The sequence below is a fragment of the Nuphar pumila genome, chromosome 15 (genome assembly GCF_984573655.1).
Source record: "Nuphar pumila chromosome 15, dmNupPumi1.hap1.1, whole genome shotgun sequence".
In the NCBI taxonomy this organism is placed as follows: Eukaryota; Viridiplantae; Streptophyta; class Magnoliopsida; order Nymphaeales; family Nymphaeaceae; genus Nuphar; species Nuphar pumila.
Window position 1 is genome coordinate 16,999,272 of NC_143263.1, and position 21,981 is coordinate 17,021,252.

Sequence of the window (21,981 nt, forward strand, 5' to 3'; positions counted from 1 at the left end):
TTGCCCAAATATTAAAAACAGTTGAATAGGCAAAGCAAACAACTATAAAAAAATACCAAATAATTTAAAATAAAGTGCTAAAACTAACAACGAGCATGTATCCAATATAAAATTAATCAACAACAAATTCATGAATCATAAGATATTGCTATCGTCAAGCATAGTTAACATGTTTTATTATAAAACCTGCCCAAATATTATTAAGATCAACAACACAAATGTATCAAACATAAAATTAATCAACAAATTCACAAAGTACTAAATACCTCTATCATGAAGCATAGTACACTTGTTATATTACAAAACCTGATAAAAAATTAAGAAGAATTGAATAAAAAAGCAAATAATTGCCAATATCAACAAAAGCTATGCAATTTAAACATAATCTGAATTCTTAAAATAAAGTTAATCAACAAATGATTAAGTATAAGATATCGCTCTCATCACGCATAGTAAAGCTGTTATATTACAAAATCTGCCCAAATAATAAGAAGAAAATAGTCAAGTCCACCAAAATAGTCAATACAAGTTTAAGGAGTCACAAACTCTAATATATATATTGTCAATACATATCCCAAATGATGATAAGGAAAAGAAGAAAGCTATTCATGAGAATGAGACGATGAAGATGCGAGTCCATCATCATTAGAATCATCTTGGTCTTCAACATATTGCCCTTTTTCTTCAGTTTCTTCAGAAGAATCAGAACTAGCTTCTTCTTCAAGTCTCACAACTTTCTTCCCTTCATAGAACGAGTAATTGGATTGTCTTGATCCTTTGATGGCCCAGTTGCCTTTTCAACATTGCGCCGTGTGAGAGATACATCATTATAGACCATGTGATCATCACTTGGCCACTCATCTTTTTCATCTACTTCCCTCAATACAATCGAGTCAATGTCTCATTTGCTTATTCTTTCTTTGTATCTTTGTCTCAATTTTTTATTATATTGCATAAACACTAAATCATTTAACCTTTTGTGCAATAATTTGTTTCTTTTTTGGGTATGTACCTGCACAAAAATCTTCAAGTTAATATATATTATATATATGTAATTTGAAAAGTTTCACAGAAGTAATTTCAAAATTTTGATTACCTCCTCAAAAGTACTCCAAATACGCTCACAACTAGAAACACTACAAGTGAGGCCAAGAACTCAAACAACAAATTTTTGCAACTGTGGACACCCTATGCCATAAGCACTCCACCACTAGGCTACATGAAATAAAAGGAATATAAAATGGATAAGTAATTACAATAAATCAACAATTTGTATATAATATATTAAAAAGCGTAACACTAAATTACTTGGCAAATACTCCTTTCTCTTTCATTTTTCCATCTCCATGCCAAAAGGTCCAAGTAGAATTGCTATAACTACGTAATTGGTCATGAATCTCACTGCGATCTTGAATGTTTGGAACTATATGATTAATGCATTGCCTTTATATTTTCGTACTCATAATATATTGCTGGATTAAGATATAATCCAATTGCATGCAATGGTTGATGTAATTATAGCTCCCATCTTCTATCCACTATCTTCCAAATCGGACCATATCGTGTTTCCTTGTGCTTCAAGTTTACCTATCAAGTAATAAGAGCTAGTACTGTTAAAATACAGTGTATATAATTTTGTATTTAACCAATATATGTATATTTATATAATATACATATATCAGGGGTATTTTGGTCATTTAATGTCCTGTAATAGAATACAATTAACTAGGGATTGTAGTCTTTTATTTTATTTTTACTTTTTTATTTTTTATTGTAAAGTCAATATAACTGAAGGCAGTCCAACTAGTTGTTGGATTGCTCCCAACAATCATAAATATGACTGTTGGATGCAGTCCAATGACTGTTGGACTGCATCCTTCTCTTGCATGTGAGGCTCTATAAATAAAGCCTCACTACTTTTTGTTATGCTATGCTTTTCACAAGCATTTTGTGTGGTAATATAAAAATATTTATTTTTATATTGTTCTTGTGAGATTGTGATACTGTGTGTCTCATTTGTGAGACTATATTTGATCCATTTGAGATCCTATCGTGATTGTGCACTTGTGTAGCCCTTTGCTGGCATTGTGATTATGCACATCTTGTTTCATTTCATGGTATCAGAGACTTGGGCTCTTATAGTGGTGAAAATTATCTTGGGTGTGCTCTCTTTGTGGCGGTGGTCTTCAAGCTTGGTTCTTCAACCTCAACTTTATTTTTTCAACATGGGTGAAAGAGAATCCGCTTTCGTCATCTCCTACAAGCTCAATAAAAGCCACTACTTGATGTGGGCTACTACAATGGAAAACCATATTAAGGGAAAAAAGCTTTGGGGTTTTGTTAATGAAACCACTAATGAAACCCAATTAAAGTTAACGAGAAGAGAAGGGGATCAAATTAAAGTTCTCTCTGAAGAAGAAAAGGAGAAGGCTTTGCAAGATTATCAAGACAAAATGAAAGATTGGGAGGCCAATAATGCTCAAATACTCTCATGGTTTATGAATACAATGGAATTCAAGATTTCCACCAACATCAAGTTCAAAAAGGCATGCGATGCATGCATTTTCCTAAAGAGCACATTCATTCAAAAGGATATGGCTAGGCTATAATATCTCCAAGATAAGGTACGTACCCCTAAACAAGGGGATAAAAGTGTAAGGGATTTTTATAGTCTCTTATCTGCCTCCCTCTCTTGCATGCGAGGTGCTATGCTTTTCACAAGCATTTTGTGTTGTAATATAACAATATTTATTTTTATATTGTTTTCGTTAGATTGTGATATTGTGTCTCCTTTGTGAGATTATATTTGATCCATTTGAGATCCTATTGTGATTGTGCACTTGTGTAGCCCTTTGTTGGCATTGTGATTGCGCACATCTTGTTTCATTTCAAGTTCCACAAATCAATGCATAAAAAAATCAACAAAATTAATTTAATAAATTCAATAACTTATAAATTACAATATACCTTTATCTGCTCTTTTGCACGGTCCATCTTCTCATATATGTATCCCATGGCCGACTTTTCATCGGTATCTACCAAGCGAAGTGCCTTAATTAAAAGACCCATTATTCTGCAAGTTTGACTTATGCTCTTCTAGAATTTAGTTTGTAAGATTATTCTTTGACATCTCCTCCCACCAACAATAGTTGCAATATTAGGCTTGAGCGACTCCTCCCCAAGAGCCATACATCTTAACTCCTTTTTGATTCACGCAAGCTTTAAAGAGTAAAAATGTAGTGGCAAAACTGTTAAAATATATAAATATACATGTATTGTAACTGAAATACCCAATAAGGGTATTTCAGTCTTTTCACTGTAATAGGCGTCAGCCCATTGTGGGTTGACAACCCTTTTCACCTTTTTATTTTTTGTTTTTTATATTTTTTTGTTTTTGACTGTTGGACCAGCTCCAATATAGCTGTCGGAGCTACTCCCAACAGTCATAAATATGACCGTTGGGAGCAACCCAACAGCCATATTGGCTGCCCCCTTTAGCCTCTTGTATTATAAATAGGCCTCATGGCCTTTGTATTATTTCATCTCTTTTTCAAGAGAGTTTTGTATGCAATATACTTTCTCATTTGACCCTTGTGTGGGTGGTGTGATTATTCAATAAGTGTTCTCACTTGATTGAGGTGTGTGTTCTTGCATATTCGTCAGATTCGATCCACTTCATTACATGGTATCAGAGCTTGGGTGTTTCAAAAGCCGTTTTTAGAGAAGATCGTGACAATATCAAGAGGAGGATCATGAGCTTGGTAAAATACAACAAATCACAAATTGTTGCATCGGGAAGTGAATCACTTCGAAAAAAAAAATCTTGTATTTTCTTCCTCGTTCTCTTTCTTTTTCTTTCTGTCTCTATCCACTTGTTGTAAATGGAGAATGAGAGGGAGATAATAGTCCCCATTCCCATACGCCTAAATGACACAAACTATGTAATGTGAGCATCCATAGTAAAACATAAAATATGGGAAAAGGGACTTTGGGGAATAGTTAACGGCACCAAAAAGGAGCCTAAACTCATTCTTACAAAAATCGAGAATGGAAAAGAAGTTGCGCTTCAAGGAGAGAAAATGGCTAAAGCCGTTTTCGATTATGAGAAAAGATGGAAGGAACGGAGGATGGGTCATTCCAAAATTATTGGATGGCTCATCAATAGTGTGGACATCCACAAGTGTTCTAGTTTGGCGAAGTTTGACTTCGCTAGTGATGCATGAAAATACCTTAAAGACATGTATAATCTTAGGGATATCGCACATATATGTAACGTCCAAAACATAGTAAGGACCATGACTCAAGAAGAGATGAGCATAAGGGAATACTACAATGCTCTCTCTCTCCTTTGGGATGAATTGACTCTTTTTGAACCAAAGTGGCATTGCCCACAAAATGTTGAAATGTGCGAAAATCAAATCAAAGCGGAACATTTCTATCAATTCATAAATGGGCTTAGGCTCGAATTTGAAGGAACTAAATTCGCTCTTGTTTATAGAGGAGGGGTCTCTTCTATAGTTGAAACTCTTGAAGAATTAACGATGAAAGAAAATAGATTGAAAAAGCCATCCACTTCTAAAGATGAAGAATCCGTGCCTGCTATGTCAAAGCCCGGAAATCATACCAAGAGTTATAAACCACCTCATTTTTTAAGAAATGAGAATGGTAGAAATCCCAACAACTATGAAAAGAGAGATGATCATGATTTTAAAAGGAGTGGAAAATTATTTGTTATCATTGTTATGAACCAGGACACATCAAACCTTTTTGTCCCAAAAGAAAGAAGGATGATCATAAAGAAGACAAAAGAGTGACTTCGGTTGGAAGAAGTGAAATGGACGACTCCAAATGCATCGGTTCGCTCTCTTTAGCTCAACTAATGGAGGCACTACAACCTATGCTTAAATCTCAAGCTACTTCTTATTCAGGAGCGACCATATCTACAAGTGACAACCATGGTAAGACCTCTTGAATCCTTATTGCAAAAGGTTGAGGGTCTTCGGGTGCAAGTGTTTTGTTCTTACCAACAAGAATGATAAACTTTCTCCTAAAGCAATTCCTTGTGTGTTTTTAGGCTATGCCGAAAACCAAAAATGATATAGGTGTTATGACATTGAAAGAAACAAATTGTATGTTTGTCGAAATGTTACATTCCTTTAAAATGAAAACGGTTTTAGCAAAGAAAAAATCCAAGAGAGTTATGATTATTCGTTCCTCTTTTACCTAGTCAATGATAAGTGTGAAAATATTCATGAAAGTAAAGATATGCATGAGTCAAATGAGAATGTGAGAAGAAATCTTGATGTGATAGACCTATTTCACAATAATTTACAAACCTATGCTCGACGTACCGAAGGTCACCCACCATGTGCCCTAGAAAGATACTCTCAAAACCAAGAAGGAGATTCTTCTAGCCTTAAAAAATCTATAATAATTTCAAAAGCTCCTAGTAGATTTGTATCATATGATTCTTTTGAACCAAGGTATAGATCGTGTCCAATGGTCATTCACTCGTATTTTGAACCTCAATCATATCATGAGGCTAAACATCATCAAGAATGGGTTAAGGCCATGAACGATGAGTTAAAAGTATTAGAAAAAGCAAAAACTTGGGAAATCCAAACATTATCTAAAGGAAGAAAAACTATAAGATGTAGATGGGTATACAAGGTAAAAACCAAGTACGATGGAACATTAGAAAGATATAAAGCTAGGTTAGTGGCCAAAAGATACAATCAAGAATATGAGATAGACTATGATGAGACGTTTGCCCCAGTTGCTCGAATGACCACAGTTAGAACTCTCATTGCTATAGCATCGATTAAGAAATGATCTATATTTCAAATGGATATTAAAAATGCATTTTTAAATGGTAATCTGGATGAAGAGGTGTACATGGATCCTCCGCCAGACTTGACTTTAGCACATGAAAAAACTCTTCGGTTACGTAAAGCCTTATATGGCTTGAAACAAACCCCTAAAGCTTGGTATGATAGGTTTAGTAATGTGATGACACAACTTTATTTTAAATCTTGATTTACTGACACTGCATTGTCTGTTAAGTCTTCTAATGCAAGAATGATGATCTTACTTCTTTACGTTGATGATATGATAATCACCGGAGATGATAAGCAGGAAGTTAACCATATCAAAGATGTGCTTAAAGCCAACTTTGATATGACATATCTTGGTTTTTTACGATAGTTTCTTAGAATAGAAGTTGCTTACTCACATTGTGGTTATTTTTTGTCACATACTAAATACGCAGCGGAGATCATTGAAAGATTAGGACTCTCAGATGAAAAATTGGTCGATACTCCAGAAGTCATAAATGCCAAAATGAAGAAAGATGATGGAGAGCTCTTGTAAGATCCAACACCTTACAGACAACTGATTGTGGTTTGTCTTATCTTTCTATTACCTGTCCTGATATATCTCATGCTATTCGTTCTGTTAGTCAATTTCAGCATGCTCCCACTACAGTGCATATGAGCACTGTAATTAGAATTGTTAGATATATTAAAAAATCTATTAATCTTGGCTTGCTTTTATCCTCCTCCTCCTCACTAGAAGTCATTGCATATTCTAATTCTGATTGGGGAGGGGATGTCAATGATAGACGCTCAACCACTGATTTATGTGTATTTGTAGGTGACTCCCTAATTTCATGGCGATGCAAAAAGCAACAAAATATGTCACTCTTCTCCACTGAAGCTGAGTATCGTGCCATGGCGACAACTACGTCTGAGTTAGTGTGGCTAAGACAACTTCTCGAAGACTTGGGGGTTCATATTGCAGAACCTTCAAGATTATGTTGTGACAACAAGAACGTTGTATACATTGCAAGCAATCATACATTTCATGAGAGGACGAAACACATTGAGATGGATTGCCACTACGTTCGTGAAGAATTTTTGAGAAAGACCATCACATTGCCCTATCTTCTGTCTGAATATCAATTAGCAGACTTCTTCACCAAAACGCTTCTGCCTCCAAGATTTCACTTATTACTTGGCAAACTCTCGATTGTTTCACCATGAGTTTGAGGGGGGGTGTTAAAATATATAAATATACATGTATTGTAATTGAAATACCCAACAAGGGTATTTCAGTCTTTTCACTAAAATAGGCGCCAGCCCATTAGGGGCTGAAAACCCTTTTTCACCTTTTTATTTTTTGTTTCTAATAATTTTTTGTTTTTGACTGTTGGGCCAGCTACAATATAGCTCTTGGAGCTGCTCCCAACAATCATAAATATGACCGTTGGGAGCAGCCCAACAGCCATATTGGCTGCCCCCTTTAGCCTCTTGTATTATAAATAGGCCTCATGGCCTTTGTATTATTTCATCTCTTTTTCAAGAGAGTTTTGTATGCAATATACTTTCTCATTTGACCCTTGTGTGGGTGGTGTGATTATTCAATCAAGCGTTCCCACTTGATTGTTCCCACTTGATTGAGGTGTGTGTTCTTGCATATTCATCGGATTCGATCCACTTCATTACAAAAACACGTCACAATTGGCCTATATAACTCTTTTTTTGTATACATTCTCATCAAATGCAATGATTGACCATGAACATATATAAATACCACTAACTCCTTTGCTTTTTTGAAAACACCTTTTAATTTAGGTAATTTTCCTGTCTTCTAGCATTAAATCAATGCAATGTGTAGCGCATGAAGTCTAATACAAATGAGAGAACTCAATCATCATCTTACCTGCCTTGACATAATTCGAGGCATTGTTTGTGATCACTTGAACTACATTTTCTGGGCCCACCTCCTTAACTACATCATACAATATCTTTTACATGTTTAAATGCATCTACTGACCTCAAAAACATCATCCTTTAAGGACAATGAACAAAAAAATTGATGAGTGTCCTTTTCTTTGTGTGGGTCCACCCATCTGACATTATGAAACACCCATATTTAGCCCACTTTTGCTTGTATGATGTTAAAAATTTATTTGTTCTCATTACTTCTCCAATAATGAGGCTCGTAGCTCATGATATGATGGTGCCTTCATTCCAGGGCCAAACTTCTCTATTGCCTCAATCATTGTCTCAAAACTTGACAATCTTGCAACATTGAATGCAATCCCAGCTTAGTAAAACTACCTAATGATGTACTCACATACACGCTTCCTTTCTTTCTTCTTGTGCCGATTTTTATCGTCGTTTGCTTTGTCCCTGTAATCTCTGTTGATTGCTTTTTCTTCTCTAGATCGGTTCAAAAATATTGATCTAATGGTCCTTTAGGTTGTGAAGGTCTCAAGCCAAAACCATTTGCATTGGATGCTTCTACTTCTATTTTTGATCCTCCACTTCTAAGCATATTAACTGATCTTCCCTCATATACCACAATCCTTTCATTCTTTTCATCTTTCTTCCTCTTGAAAGCATTCATGTAGTTTAAAACTTTTTTCTTGACCTCTGGTGTTACTTTGCTACATGCCTTACAATTGCCTACTATGCCAAGTAGGTGTTGCTTAATTTTGTGTATTCCGACAGAATATGTTTCAAGGCAAAGATCACATGTTACAAAATTCATATCGTTCTTGTCTTTGCAAAAAACCCACTCCCATGTCGGGTCCTTTGACTTCCTCTTAAATTTCTCGAATGTTTGATTCTGAACAACTGAAGTAGAAGCACTTGCACTAGCTGATGATGACTGCCCCCTCCATTGGTTATTCTATCACAAAAAATTCAAAATTTAAAAGAACCAAAATATGATAGAATCACATAATCATATATATTATATATGTTGCACTTGTATATGATATACAATTAACTATTATATACTGTCACCCAGATAAAAAAGTTTAATAAAATACACAATTTAGAAGAAAAAATAGAAAAAACATATACATATTACATGGATAGTAAATTTCTAGTAAATAATAATAAGGAATAAGTTGATAAGTTCAATCAACATTGTTGATTGAACTTATTAACTTATTATTATTTACTAGTAATTTAGTATCCATGTAGTGTATATGTTTTTTTTTTTTAATTTTTCTTCTAAATTGATTCAACACACTGTCCCAAAATCAGCAGCAACAAAAAATAGGGACAGGGCAATTACAACGTTTGAACCAGAGTTACCAGAAGCGCCTAGGTAAGTTGGGAAGCGCGCTTCAGAAGCATGAAACGTCGTACTTCCGAAATGCGTTGGGGGAAGCACCATTTTTTAGTGGAAAGCACACTTTCCTTTTATGGGAAGCGCGTTTCCCCCTCACTTCCCCTATTTTTTTCAATTTGTTTTTGTATTTTTTTCGCTTCCCCCTCGCTTCCTAGGTCGCTTCCAGTTCGCTTCCTAGGTCGCTTCCGAGACGATTCCCGATTCGCTCCTAAGTGGTCCCCCGCTTCCCGCTTCCCGCTTCCTAAAATTTTGAAAGTGCCTCGGTTCCCGCTCTTGCTTCCTCAACTGGCAACCATGGTTTGAACCCAAAACTGACTTTGAGGTGCTTCTATGCTATCTAGAGCTAGGTCAGACCAGATCTACGATAGACAAAAAAGAGTTTTTTCCCACAATCTCGCTTATAAGTCAAGCCCAAAATCATCCTTATTCCATTTTCCGAAATGCCTGTTTTCCAAATTCATCCCTCCCTTTTGCCAGCCATAGCAAGACCATCATGAAAAACTGTAAGCTTCACATTATGAACAAAATACAAAATAAAACAAGGCTGGTGACCAGAAGTTGCCCACCAAGCAACAGTGAACAAAATACAGAATAACGCAGAAGAGAGTTAAACACACACACACACAAAAGCATATCAAAAGAAAATGTGGAGGAGGAAGAAGAAGAAAAAGGAGACGCGGAGGAAGGGTGTGAAGAAGAAGAAGATGAATCAGGGAGAGAGAAAGAGAGATAGAGAGAGAGAGGAGAAGAAAAAGAAGAGGTGAAGAAGAAGAAGATGCAGAGGAAGGGGGGGAGAGGAAGAAGAAGAAGAGCAGGCAGAGGAAGGGGGAGAGAGAAAGAGAGACAAAGAAGAAGAAGACGATGCAGGGGGGGGGAAGCAGAGGAAGGGGGAGAGAAAAAGGGAGACAGATAGAGGAGAAGAAGAAGTCAGATGAAGAAGAAGAGGGTGGGGTGGGGGGACCTGCGAGGCTGCGACTGTGACTGCGAGAAAGAAGAGAGACTGAGAGAGCATAGAGAAAACGAGAGTAAGAGGGGAAGGGTTTTATAACCCTCCCCTCCCCTTCTCATCTTTTCGTATTAAATGCAAAAAAAGGTCTTTCTTGCCCTCCCGCCTAGCTGCTAAGGCAAGTTAGGCACCTAGTCGGAATAAGGGCCTTTTTTTTGAGCCTTGGAATCTGACCAATTCCTAGGTTCCTTAGCGACTAGCCTGACTAGGTGCCTAGTCGGCGCTTTTGACTGCATTGGTTGTAGAGGAGAAATCTATTCCCACGTCTCTGAGAAGCAACATAACCATACATTCTTTGTTGTAGTCTGAGTCACAGCTCTATACTTTGCTTTTGTAGTTGACAAAACAGTCCTCTACTTCTTATTGTGCCATGATACTAAGGTGCATCCTATAAAAATATAAAACCCTATGGGAGAGGATTGACTATCAATGCATCCCTCAAAGTCCAAATCACAGTAAACTGTGAATCAAGAGAGAACATCAATGAAAAAAACAAATGGTATGTCAAACATACTGAATTATCCACTATGCTGCTGCAAACGTGCACTGAAGGCACACTCATAAATTAACTAACCACATATATTTGGATTGAAGATAGTCACATAAATCAAAGTGCCAACAGGCTGATGTTAAACAGTAGGATCACTAAGTGGTTCTATTGTGAGAAGTCTGAAAATTAAATTTTAGAGAGGTATTTGTAAAGAACAGGGGCCTTTAAGCACGAACAGAAGTCCAACCAAAGAGTTCAAAGTGGACAAGCACAAAAGGGGCCACTAAGGGCACACACCAAAAGAAGGCGCGATATATAAAAATAATATTTTATTGATAACACAAAGTATGCAAAAATACATACCTTCAATGAAGGGGGAGATCCCCTATTTATGCACAAAAAGGGAGGTAGAAGAGAGAGCAAAGAGAGAGACTTACTAGCCGTTAGACTAGCTCTAATGGCTAGTCGGGTCAACAATAGTTGACAAAAATAATAAAATAAAAATAAAAAGATTACAAATAAAAGAATAAAAAAATAATTTATATATATATATATACACACGCAAATGATACAAATTTTAACACTCTCCTTTAAACTTACAGTATAATGACCAAAAGTTTCCCTAAAAGCAAGCAAAACCTAGGAGATGAGAGAGGTTTGGTGAAGAAATCTGCTAACTGGTACTCTCATGTGACATAGGGCATATCAATGTTGCCTTGTAGATAGTCCTCTCGTACATAGTGATAGTCATTCTTAGTATGTTTTGTGCGTTCGTGAAACATATGGTTGCTGGCAATGTAGATTGCACTCTTGTTGTTACGATACATTTTTAAAGCTCCTATTACTTGAATTCTCATGTTCGCCAACAATCTTCTTAACCAGATCACCTCTATCGTGGTAGTGGTTATGACCCCGTATTTGGCTTTTGTTGACGAAAGAGAGACTTGTTGCTTCTTGCACCTCCACGAAATCAAAGATTCACCTATAAAATCACAAAAACCCTTGGTTGAGTATCTGTTGTTGGGATCGCCTCCGCTATAACCAATTAAATCTAATGTAGAGGAAGATGACAAAGCGGCCTTTAAAAATGAAAGTTTTAATATATATAATAATTCGTAAGATTGCTCCTATGCGAATATATGTAGGAGCGTGCTAAAATTGACTAGATGCGTGTACAATGTGTGCTATATTTGGTCTAGTAATTGAAAGGTAAGAAAGTATTCCGATAAGCTGTTTATAAGGAGTTGGGTCTTCAAGGGGTTCTCCATCATCGATTCTCATCTTGACATTTGCAACCACGGGAGTGTCTACCCTTTTATCATCCGTGATTCCAGACCTGAAACTAATTTTAGAAGCAAACTTAGACTGAGACAACAAATGCCCTTTATGAGAATAAGCAACTTCAATCCCTAAAAAGTATCTTAAAAAATACAAATCAATCATTTTAAATATATTTTTAAGAAGTTTTTTAATATTTTCAATTCCTTTGTCTCCCTCTGGTGATAATCATGTCGTCCACATATAAGAGTAAAATGATAATACATGCATTAACTTTCTTAACAAATAAAGTTGTGCAGTCAAACAAGATCTAAAGCCAATATCAAGCATAACTTTACTGAACCTGTCATACCATGCTCTCAATGCTTGTTTTAGACCGTAAGGTGACTTATTTAAATGAAGAGCGTGTAATGAAATATGCGAAAATATTAAACAAGAGCCTCTAAGGGCTTACAAGATCACAAAGTACACATGCACAAGTCCATTATGAGACAATCCAAAAAGCACTAAGGCTTACATAAGCATAAGAGTGCATGCAATATCAAAAGAGAAACAACACACTTAAAAATAATAAATGTATTCATCAAAGAGCTTCTTAGAAGCTTAGAAATACAAGGGACTTTAAGCCCTTATTTATAAACAAGAAGAGGCCATTTACAATAATTCCCTTACAAAAAGTGACAATTACAAAAATAATGAAAGAAAAATAACTACAAAAGAGAAAAACCTATTTTCTAAATGACGGAACTACCCATGCATAAAATGTCCAAAATACCCCTGGTGGCCAACCTAAATTACATTATATATATATATATATATATATATATATATATATAACTTAACACCCCCCTCAAACTTATGGTGAGTAACTGGAAGTTAGCAAATACAAAAGTAAGAACCCAAAAAGGTCTTCATTATCTTCACCAAAAGCCTTCATTTGCTGCTTCCATGGAAGGGTGTATAAAAAAACTCCCATAAAATCTTCAAGATTTCCGGCAATTATTTGCTCAAGCTATCATCTCTTTGAGAATCTGTAAATAGAGCTAGACAAATGTCCTATACAAAGAATATATATCTCAAGGTACATTTTAAAAACAAAATAAGATTGTTATAATAATAGAGCTAGACAAATGTCCTATACAAAGAATATATATATCAAGGTACATTTTAAAAACAAAAGAAGATTGTTATAATAATAGGTAAATTTGCTTTAGACAATAGATATAATGCTATATATTATGGAGAGAGGATGGTCGAGCACACCAACAAAACAATATATAGAAAATAACCTAAACAATTTTAAAAGCGAGTATCAAGGAAAATAACTTTAAGTAATTATTTTAAAATTTAACAATTTAAGCAAGATACAATAGCCATTAAGCAAGATAAGAGGATCATACCTCAAAGTTAAATTTTTATAAAATCTAATTTAGGCAATCATAACCCCAAAATCAATATATTTTTCATGACAACATAAATATTGATCATAAGAGAATTTGATCACTAAAGGACATATAAATTATCAAGAAGAGATAAACAATCATCCATAAATAATATCAAAGGTTAAAAAAAATACTTCAAATGAAAAATAAATGATCAATTATACTAAGCAAACACAACATGCATGCAACAATGTCTACAAGATAACCAATATGAAACACAAACATATCCAACATGCAATTAAAACATATTTAATGCACATAATAATGAATGAGAGCAATCTCATAAATCACACCCATTAGGATTTCACTCACACAACCTAAAATGTATTTAAGCACAAAGGACAAAACAATAATCCTAAAATATATGTATGTATGTATATATATATATATATTATCAATGAAATGCACATAAGATGCATGAAATTTTATCAGTAAACATTTTTCCATACAAGGAAAACAAGTAGTAAAAGTTTAGAAATTTCATGGAGAGATTTTTCAAAATCCCACATAACAAGAGGACTGATATTTGCAAATCTCAACACCAATTTGCTCACCACAAGCAACCACTTCTTTGACCTCCAATAAAAAAACCTCAAAATTCAAGTGTATCAGCCCATAAATGTAAAACTGTAAACAACATCAACTACAACAGGTACACATAACTCACTACAACCATGGTTGTAAAACTGATAAACAAAAATCTCTTATCCAATAGAAAGGTCACTCAAATAAGAGGGATGAGTAGAGAAACCAACGAGGTAAAGAGAGCTTGTAATGAAAAACAAACCAATGCCACCAAGAAGACAAGAAAAATGATAAATCAAGGGAGGGATATTAAATTTTACAAACTTTCAGAACACCATAGTTTCAAAAATAGATAGCCATCACAAATAAACAAAATTTTAAGCATCCATCATAATGACAATGACCAAATATACAAATGAGTGATACAACACACTCACAGAACCAGAGATCAAAAAACCAAGGAAATCATTGATCATGGTAGTGAGATTAGAAGGCTTTATATTCTTAATGATCCTCAAGCCTTGACATTAGTGAGAGAGTTCATTCTATCGTCTGTAGTTGATGAGATTCAACTATAACATGATAGATTGGGTCACTTATCATTGACTAAGTTGAAGAACATTTTACCAAGTGATATTAGAATAAAGGATGAGTCGTCTTAGAATGTGATACTTGTTAGAGGGCCAGACACCGTTGTGCCTTATTTTGGAATAACGTGTCTGAAGCTGTAGGCCTTCTGATGTTTTACACTCAGATGTATGGGACCATCCCTCTTGGTGTCTATTGATGGTCATAAGTTTTTTTTTTCGTTTATAGATGATTATACCAGGATGACTATAGAATATTTGATGAAGTTGTGTCCATTTTCTCCATTGTGCATAAGTGGTTGGTGGCCCAGTACCATACATCTATTAAGATATTATGCTCAGATAATAGGGGTGTATATACTATATATCACACTGACTAAGGGGGTATCTTAATAAACATGGCATTGAACCCCAAACCAATGTTGTAAGTATTTTACCGTATCATATGATATAGTACGATACACATCGTTACTATGGTCAAAAGTGATATGATACACACTTGTATCACGATATGAGTGTGTATATATCTGTATAAGGTGTATCGTATGATGCAACCCTGTATCATACCGCATCGTATGATACACCTTCAACACACTTTAAAAAGGGCTAGAACTTATTTTATTATTTTTTGGGTTTTAAAGACCTCTTGAGGGCCGACTTTCTCATTTGTGTAAAGGCCATTAAAGGGGTATCCATGCACTCTAGGAGTCGTGAGAGCGATTTGGGGGCCGATCCGTACGCAAGGGAGATGGCTTTTGCGGTTTGTTCAAGTAAGAGTGCATTTCCACCATTTTTCCACTAAAAAAAGTGGATTAAGGTAAAAAATCCATATTCTGTGCTTATTGAATTTTTTTGGAGGAAGATGGCATCAGATGATTTGGCATGACAATAGGGCACTCAAGTAATGAGTGAAAGCCGATTGAAAATCGAGTGCAACTACTGTCATAATATTTTTTTTGGTGGTATCTCTCAATTAAAGTATCATTTAGTCGGAATACATCTCAATGTTGCAGCCAGAGTTACCGGAAGCGCCTAGGCAAAAGGGGAAGCGCGCTTCGGAAGCGCGAAACGTCGCGCTTCCGAAGCGTGAGGGGAAGCGTCCCCTTTTTTGGGAAGCACGCTTCCCTTTTATGGGAAGCGCGTCCCCCTTTTATGGGAAACACGCTTCCCATAAATGGGAAACACGCTTCCCATAAATGGGAAGCGCGCTTCCCCCTCGCTTCCCCATTTTTTTCATTTTTTTTCGCTTCCCCCTCGCTTCCGGTTTGCTTCCTAGGTCGCTTCCGGTTCGCTTCCTAGGTCGTTTCCGAGACGGTTCAGAATTTTCTTCTAAGTGGTCCCACGCTTCCCCGCTTCCTAAAATTTTGAAAGTGCCTCGCTTCCCGCTCCCGCTTCCCGCTTCCTCGACTGGTAACTCTAGTTGCAGCCTGCATGCCAAGAAATTTTTCGAATGCTATGAAATGACAATGCCAACAACTACTAACTAGTTTGAGAGAAAAAAGACAAGAAAAAGAGATGAGTGAGGTAGAAATGGGATATGCGCAGTCCTGTGAGGATGTGTATGACGAAGATGAGCTCTCTACTTTTGATCCTACAACCCCTAGCATAACATCATAAGTAGGAGGCATAAAGAGAAATCTGATCCCTTCAGTTTGATTTTTTTTTATGTATTGGATGCATAGTTTGAAGAAGAAGCAGCCACTTTGAATGAAGGAGATATTCAGTGGATCAATGTGGAAGGAACACATGAGGTAAGATGAAGAAGAGCTCACGTATATTGGAAACGATATGAATGTCGAAGAAGGATGAGAAAAAGAAGAAGATAATGATGATGATGATTGATGTTATATTTTCAAAATCTTGGTTATTTAACACTTAAGTGTTCATAAACTTGTTATTTTGTTTTTTTTATGTAATATGAAAGTATGAGTCTTGTGGCATGTTATTGCAAGATGGTTAATATTTTGCATTGTTCTTGTGAGATAGTTGATGTTTGATGATGTCTTATGCAGCTTATAGAGACATAAATGCTTTATATGTGATTTTATGGTTGTGTTTTGTGCAATTCATCATTGTTTCATGCGATTTTTTTTTTAATTTTTGGTATTTTTTCTGATTCTTCATGATTTTTGAATTTTTTTTCTTAAAAAATTATGATTTTTTACGATACGATACATATCTTATTTTGGGCCTGACCGATACGGGTAATAGTACGATACTTACAACCTTGCTCCAAAACATTTATCATAATACCCCTCATCAAAATGTTGTTGATAATAAAAATAAACTTTTACTAGATGTCACTCGGACCTTGTTATTAGGAAAAAATGTACCCAAATTTGGGGATGCACAATTAACTGCAGCCTACCTAATCGATAGACTAAGCTAAATAAGAGAAAAAATGCATAATATAATAACATTTCAATGGATGAAATATTGGAATTGCAAAATTACATTAATGATAGTTGTAATTTGGTTTTAGCAGGAATGCAAGTATTATTCTTGGTTATTATCACTATTATTGCTGTAGAAAATATTGCATATTGAGGTTCTTGTTTGATAGTTTATGGTCTTTCATCTGACTCACTCCTTGATCTTGCTTATGGAGTCATCTATGACATGTTCAAATGGGTCACAGTTTTCTTTATGCACACTAGTCTATTTGGAGTAGGTTGCTAATATTTGATCTCTATATTTCATTGCAGATGAACTATATTTTATCATTTGAAGAAATTTCTTTGAAGTTTATAGGTGTTGGTGAGCAGGTAGGTCAAACCTTGTCCTTCATCCTGTTATTGAATAATTGGAAGATTATGTGGGTCCCAGATGTTCTCAGGCTTTCTTTTATTTTCTCATGTAAATCTATTAAGCAATGTTAGTAGTATCAGCAGCATCACTACTTTTTAAGCTCTGTTAATGTTTTTGTTGGGTGTCAACATTTTGTTTTTTCTGTGCAATGCATTTTGTTTACTATCTTACATAATAAATGATCTTTTATGAATGTATCCTGCTTGAAATCCCCGTTCAGCTCTAGCTCATGAACTGTACATAAGATATCCTTCGTTAATGTACTGCAAGAACTCACGTCACATTGGCTTTCATTTGTGTATGGCATGGTTGTCATTCTTGGAACTTGGTATAGGATCAGCCAAACCTGATTCGGTGACTCGGGCGAGTCAACTCGATGTCTCTGGTTAGTCAATATTTTTTATTTAATTTATCAAAAAATGATAATAAACATATATTTTATATATAATTTTTTTCCAAAGAATATATTTATTTGAAATATGAATTTCTCACATATATACAACAATATATATAAAAATATAAATATTCATATTAATATAAATATATTATATATTTAACACACTTATAAATATAAATAAAACAAAATATTTAAATATTTTAGTATCTCATAAGATTTGTAGTTACTTTTCTTTTTTCTTAAATATAAGCAAAATATTTAATTATCTCCTTAAATATAAAGAAAATATTTAATCATCTCAATATCTTATAATATTTTTTGGGTTGATGGGTTCTATTTTATTTTTTCTAGTTAAAAGAACATTTTATTGTTATATTATTCTTAATATAATATAAAAAGTTAGCAACCTTGCCTAGTGTAGCGTCCCTTGGTGATAGTATACTTGTCATGTGTAGTATTGTTTATGTGCAGAAAAATAGTCCCATATCGATGCAATCTCTTTGAGAGTTTGAATACTTGTTCTTGAAAAGCTTCTTGATAACTCCTAGTTTGAATTTTAAGTGTCTTCTCCAAATAAAGGGGAAATATTACCAGTGTCATGATGTGAATAGTATGTAGAAATTTTACTTGCATCACCTCCAATTCGTTATTGTTATGTTTTTTTCCGTGTGTGTGTGTGCATGCATGTGTGATCGAGCATATATATGCAATGCATGTTTCTATCTTTTTGGTTTTCTCTAGAAACTTCCAACTACTTAAAGTTGCATTTTTTTTCGCAGTCTTCAGACACTTATTTTTACAGATATTTTGTCCTCTGAAATTAAATTATTATGCTAATCTATGTTATTGATTTTTGCATATTGCAGGATGCTTTAAGGGTTTTTTTGTTGTGGAGACTTGATAATCTTCCCAAGGAAGATAAATGCCAAATTACTATGATCTCCACCTGGGCTGCTGAATTATACCTTGACAAGGTTAGCACAACCAATATCTGTTGTCCTGCCTTGACAGAAAGGTTTCAACCATCTGCTTAGTTTCTAAGAAGAATTGTAAACCATATCAAACTTCAGTGTTGTGTACTTGCCCAACTACTAGCGTTACCCTAAAGAAGACATTGAATCTTGGTTAATTGATTATGCACTTTTCAGTTGATGATGCCATTAATTAACATCTTCAGCAAATTTTCCAATGTTATATGGGATCACATATATCACATGGATACATACCCTAGGGGTTAGTGCTCGTGTTGACACACATTGACATGGGCACCGGACACGTATTGGGTGTGTTTTAAATCGGGTTGGGTTGGACCCAAGGCTGACCCAACCTGGAAATAATAATTTTTTTGTCCTTTTCTTTTATATTTGACCTTAACCGTCAAGTGGCAGGAGGAGGAAGAAGAAGAAATAGAGGCCGAAACATCCATTTATTTTAAGAAAAATTTCATTTATGACTTTGACCTTTTGCCTCAATTTCAAAAGTGGGCCTCATGTTTCAGAATTTCCTGACATGGACCTCTGTTTTCTTGGAATAATAACCTCAAACTTTCATGATATTTACCCTTTTGTTTCTTATAAGGATGAATATTTTTCAATTTCAAAGGATAATACAGGAAACCAATATATATAGGGTAATACATCCATGCTAAATGAAATATGCTAAATGAAACATGCGAAATGCGTTTTCAACTTTTCTGTTGTTTTTTTCGCGGTTTTGACCCCATAAATATGCTGGGCATGGTCAATTTACTAGGAATCCACACCTGGATCATGTGTTTTCAATGAAAAAATTGATATTTGGAGCTTAAAAAATTTACAAAGATTTTGGACCATTGATTTTTCAAACCTTATAAAAACCCACCCATGTGTTGGAATCAAACACTTCAGGAGCTGATCCCTATAAAATCAAGTACATTGATCACATCTGTATGGTCAGAATTTAAAAATAAAACGAAAAAAGCCCAAAAAACCCATTTAGCATGGACGTATTACCATATATATATATATATACATATGAATCCTCTTGTTGTACTCTCCATACCTGTACTTGAACCTGCACCTATGTGACATAATGATCAGATGGTGGTATTATTTGTAATATATTTCTAAATTTGCCTCTATGATTGTAAACATGAATTTGCCCTATCTATTTTACAGATCAATAGGCTATTACTGGAAGATGATCCAGGAGTTGGTAACCTATCTGCAGATGGTGTCTCTTCTGAGTACCAAACTACCCTGAGGGAATTCAGGGCTTTCCTTAGTGATTGCAAGGATGTTTTGGACGAAGCTACAACAGTACATTTACTGGAAAGGTTCCTATCAGCACTTCTCCAGAGAATTTTATGACTTCCTCTTTCTTTTTTTGTGGTGTAGACATTATTTACAGTGATTCTCAAAAAAATGTGGTACGTTCTGTGTGATTATTAATTTCAAAAAAGTTTGTATTGCTTCTTGAAGGACAAAAGACATTGTGGTATATTCATGTAGTGGAACTGATTGACTTTTCCCTGTATGAGCTCAAAAGCTACTTGTTCATTTGATGATTTTTATGTGGTGCTTGAATATGTAGCTTTGGATGCTTCACTTTCATGATTGGAATATTCCTTTACAACTATTGCTGTGTTAATGAAGCATTATACCATTACTTTCGAAATGTATGAGTAGCAGCAAAGGGAATTACTTAGCAAGTTATTTTTAGCAGTACATCTGGAACATGTTAAGACTGTGAGGCCCTCTTACATATTTGCATGAAATAATCACTGTAATGTTCATCTGATATTTTGTTTTTGTCTCTCTCTCTCTCTCTATATATATATGTATGTATGCATATATATAATTTATTATATGCAAAAATATGCTTTTTCATTAAAAAAAAACATGATCCAAGGGTCGATTCCTGCTAAGTCGACCATGTAGAACACATCTATGAGGTTAGATCAGTGTTTTAAAACTCGCCGAGTCAACTCGTTGACTCGGCTGACTCGGCCCTCCAGCGAGTCAACCCGGCAAGGCAAACTCGGGCTTGACTCGGGCTTGACTCGGCCTGACTCGGCTTGACTCGGCCTGACTCGGGCGAGTTCGGGGATGTTTGAAATTTGTTTTTGAGTTTCAAATGGTAATGATATATTTACATATATGCAGTCTACTGTTTACTGTCTGTACAATCTAGTTGAAAAATCATAGATGCAAGTTGTATCTAAGCAATCTGACCTCATATATGTGTTCAACATGGTTTATTTGCTAGGAATCACACCTTTATCATATTTTTTATGTAAAAATATGTTTTTTTGAGTCATGAAATTTTGGCATATTGTAGGCCATTGATTTATGAAGCCCTTGAGAAACTTGCTTACATGTTGACAAACTATTTGAAAAAAAAAATTGTGTTCTAATAGATTGTATGTACAATTGACTGTGTAAAAACATACATTGAAAAACTTACTCTATTGGCAAAACCAGGAGATTTTTGTATGCATTTGCTTTTGTCAAATAAAAAATGGTCTATTTTGCAGTTTCAAACCTTGTTTACCTCAAAATTGGGATTGATATGAAAAATCAGATAAACTGTTGAAATGGAGAACCAGGTCTTGAGTAAGGCTAAAAGAGTCTAGTACTTTCTGCAAGCTGATGAAATGGTTTGGCAGTCGGGACTTAAACTAGCAAAATTAATGAATTTTTGCTTGTCGTGACCAACTGTTCTACATCTAATAAACTTTTAATCTTTAAACTCCCAGATTTCTGTGGCACATGACAAATTGACTGTCAAAGTGCTTTTATAGATATCAAATTCAATTATTCAAGCAAACCTCTATAGCTCTTTGCAGTTGTTTTTATATTCTTACAGACATTTGGAGACTATGTTTACTCAAAAACATGGTTTCAAACAAATTATATATTGTTTTTCTTTTAAAATCAAAAGTTAACAAAACCCTGTCCGAGTCACCGAGTTGACCCGCCGAGTCACGAGTCAATAAAGAACGAGTCGAGTTCCGAGTCACGGGTTTTAAAACCTTGGGTTAGATTGAGTCAAAACAACTTGCATTGTGAGATTCTAACTAGATCAATTGTATTAAATATATACTCTACATTCCAATTAGAATCTCATGACACAAGTTTTTTTCACTCAATCTAACTTCATAGATGTGTCTTGCATGGTCAATTTAGTGGGAATCAACCCTTGGATCTTGTCTTTTTAACAAAAAATTGAATGTATATATATATATATATATATATATATATATATATATATATATATATATATATATATATATATATATATATATATATATATATATGATTGGG

At 34.8% G+C, this 21,981-nt stretch overlaps 1 protein-coding gene across 1 annotated transcript in view; it reads left to right on the forward strand.

The window, feature by feature from the left end:
• Positions 1-21,981, forward strand: part of LOC149814650 (zinc ion binding protein) — a 165,112-nt gene that overhangs the window by 36,321 nt on the left and 106,810 nt on the right. The window contains exons 11-13 of the mRNA XM_089990096.1: positions 17,178-17,237; positions 18,544-18,651; positions 19,834-19,991. Coding sequence (XP_089846222.1) covers positions 17,178-17,237; positions 18,544-18,651; positions 19,834-19,991 — 326 coding nt within the window. The remainder of the gene's footprint in view (positions 1-17,177; positions 17,238-18,543; positions 18,652-19,833; positions 19,992-21,981) is intronic.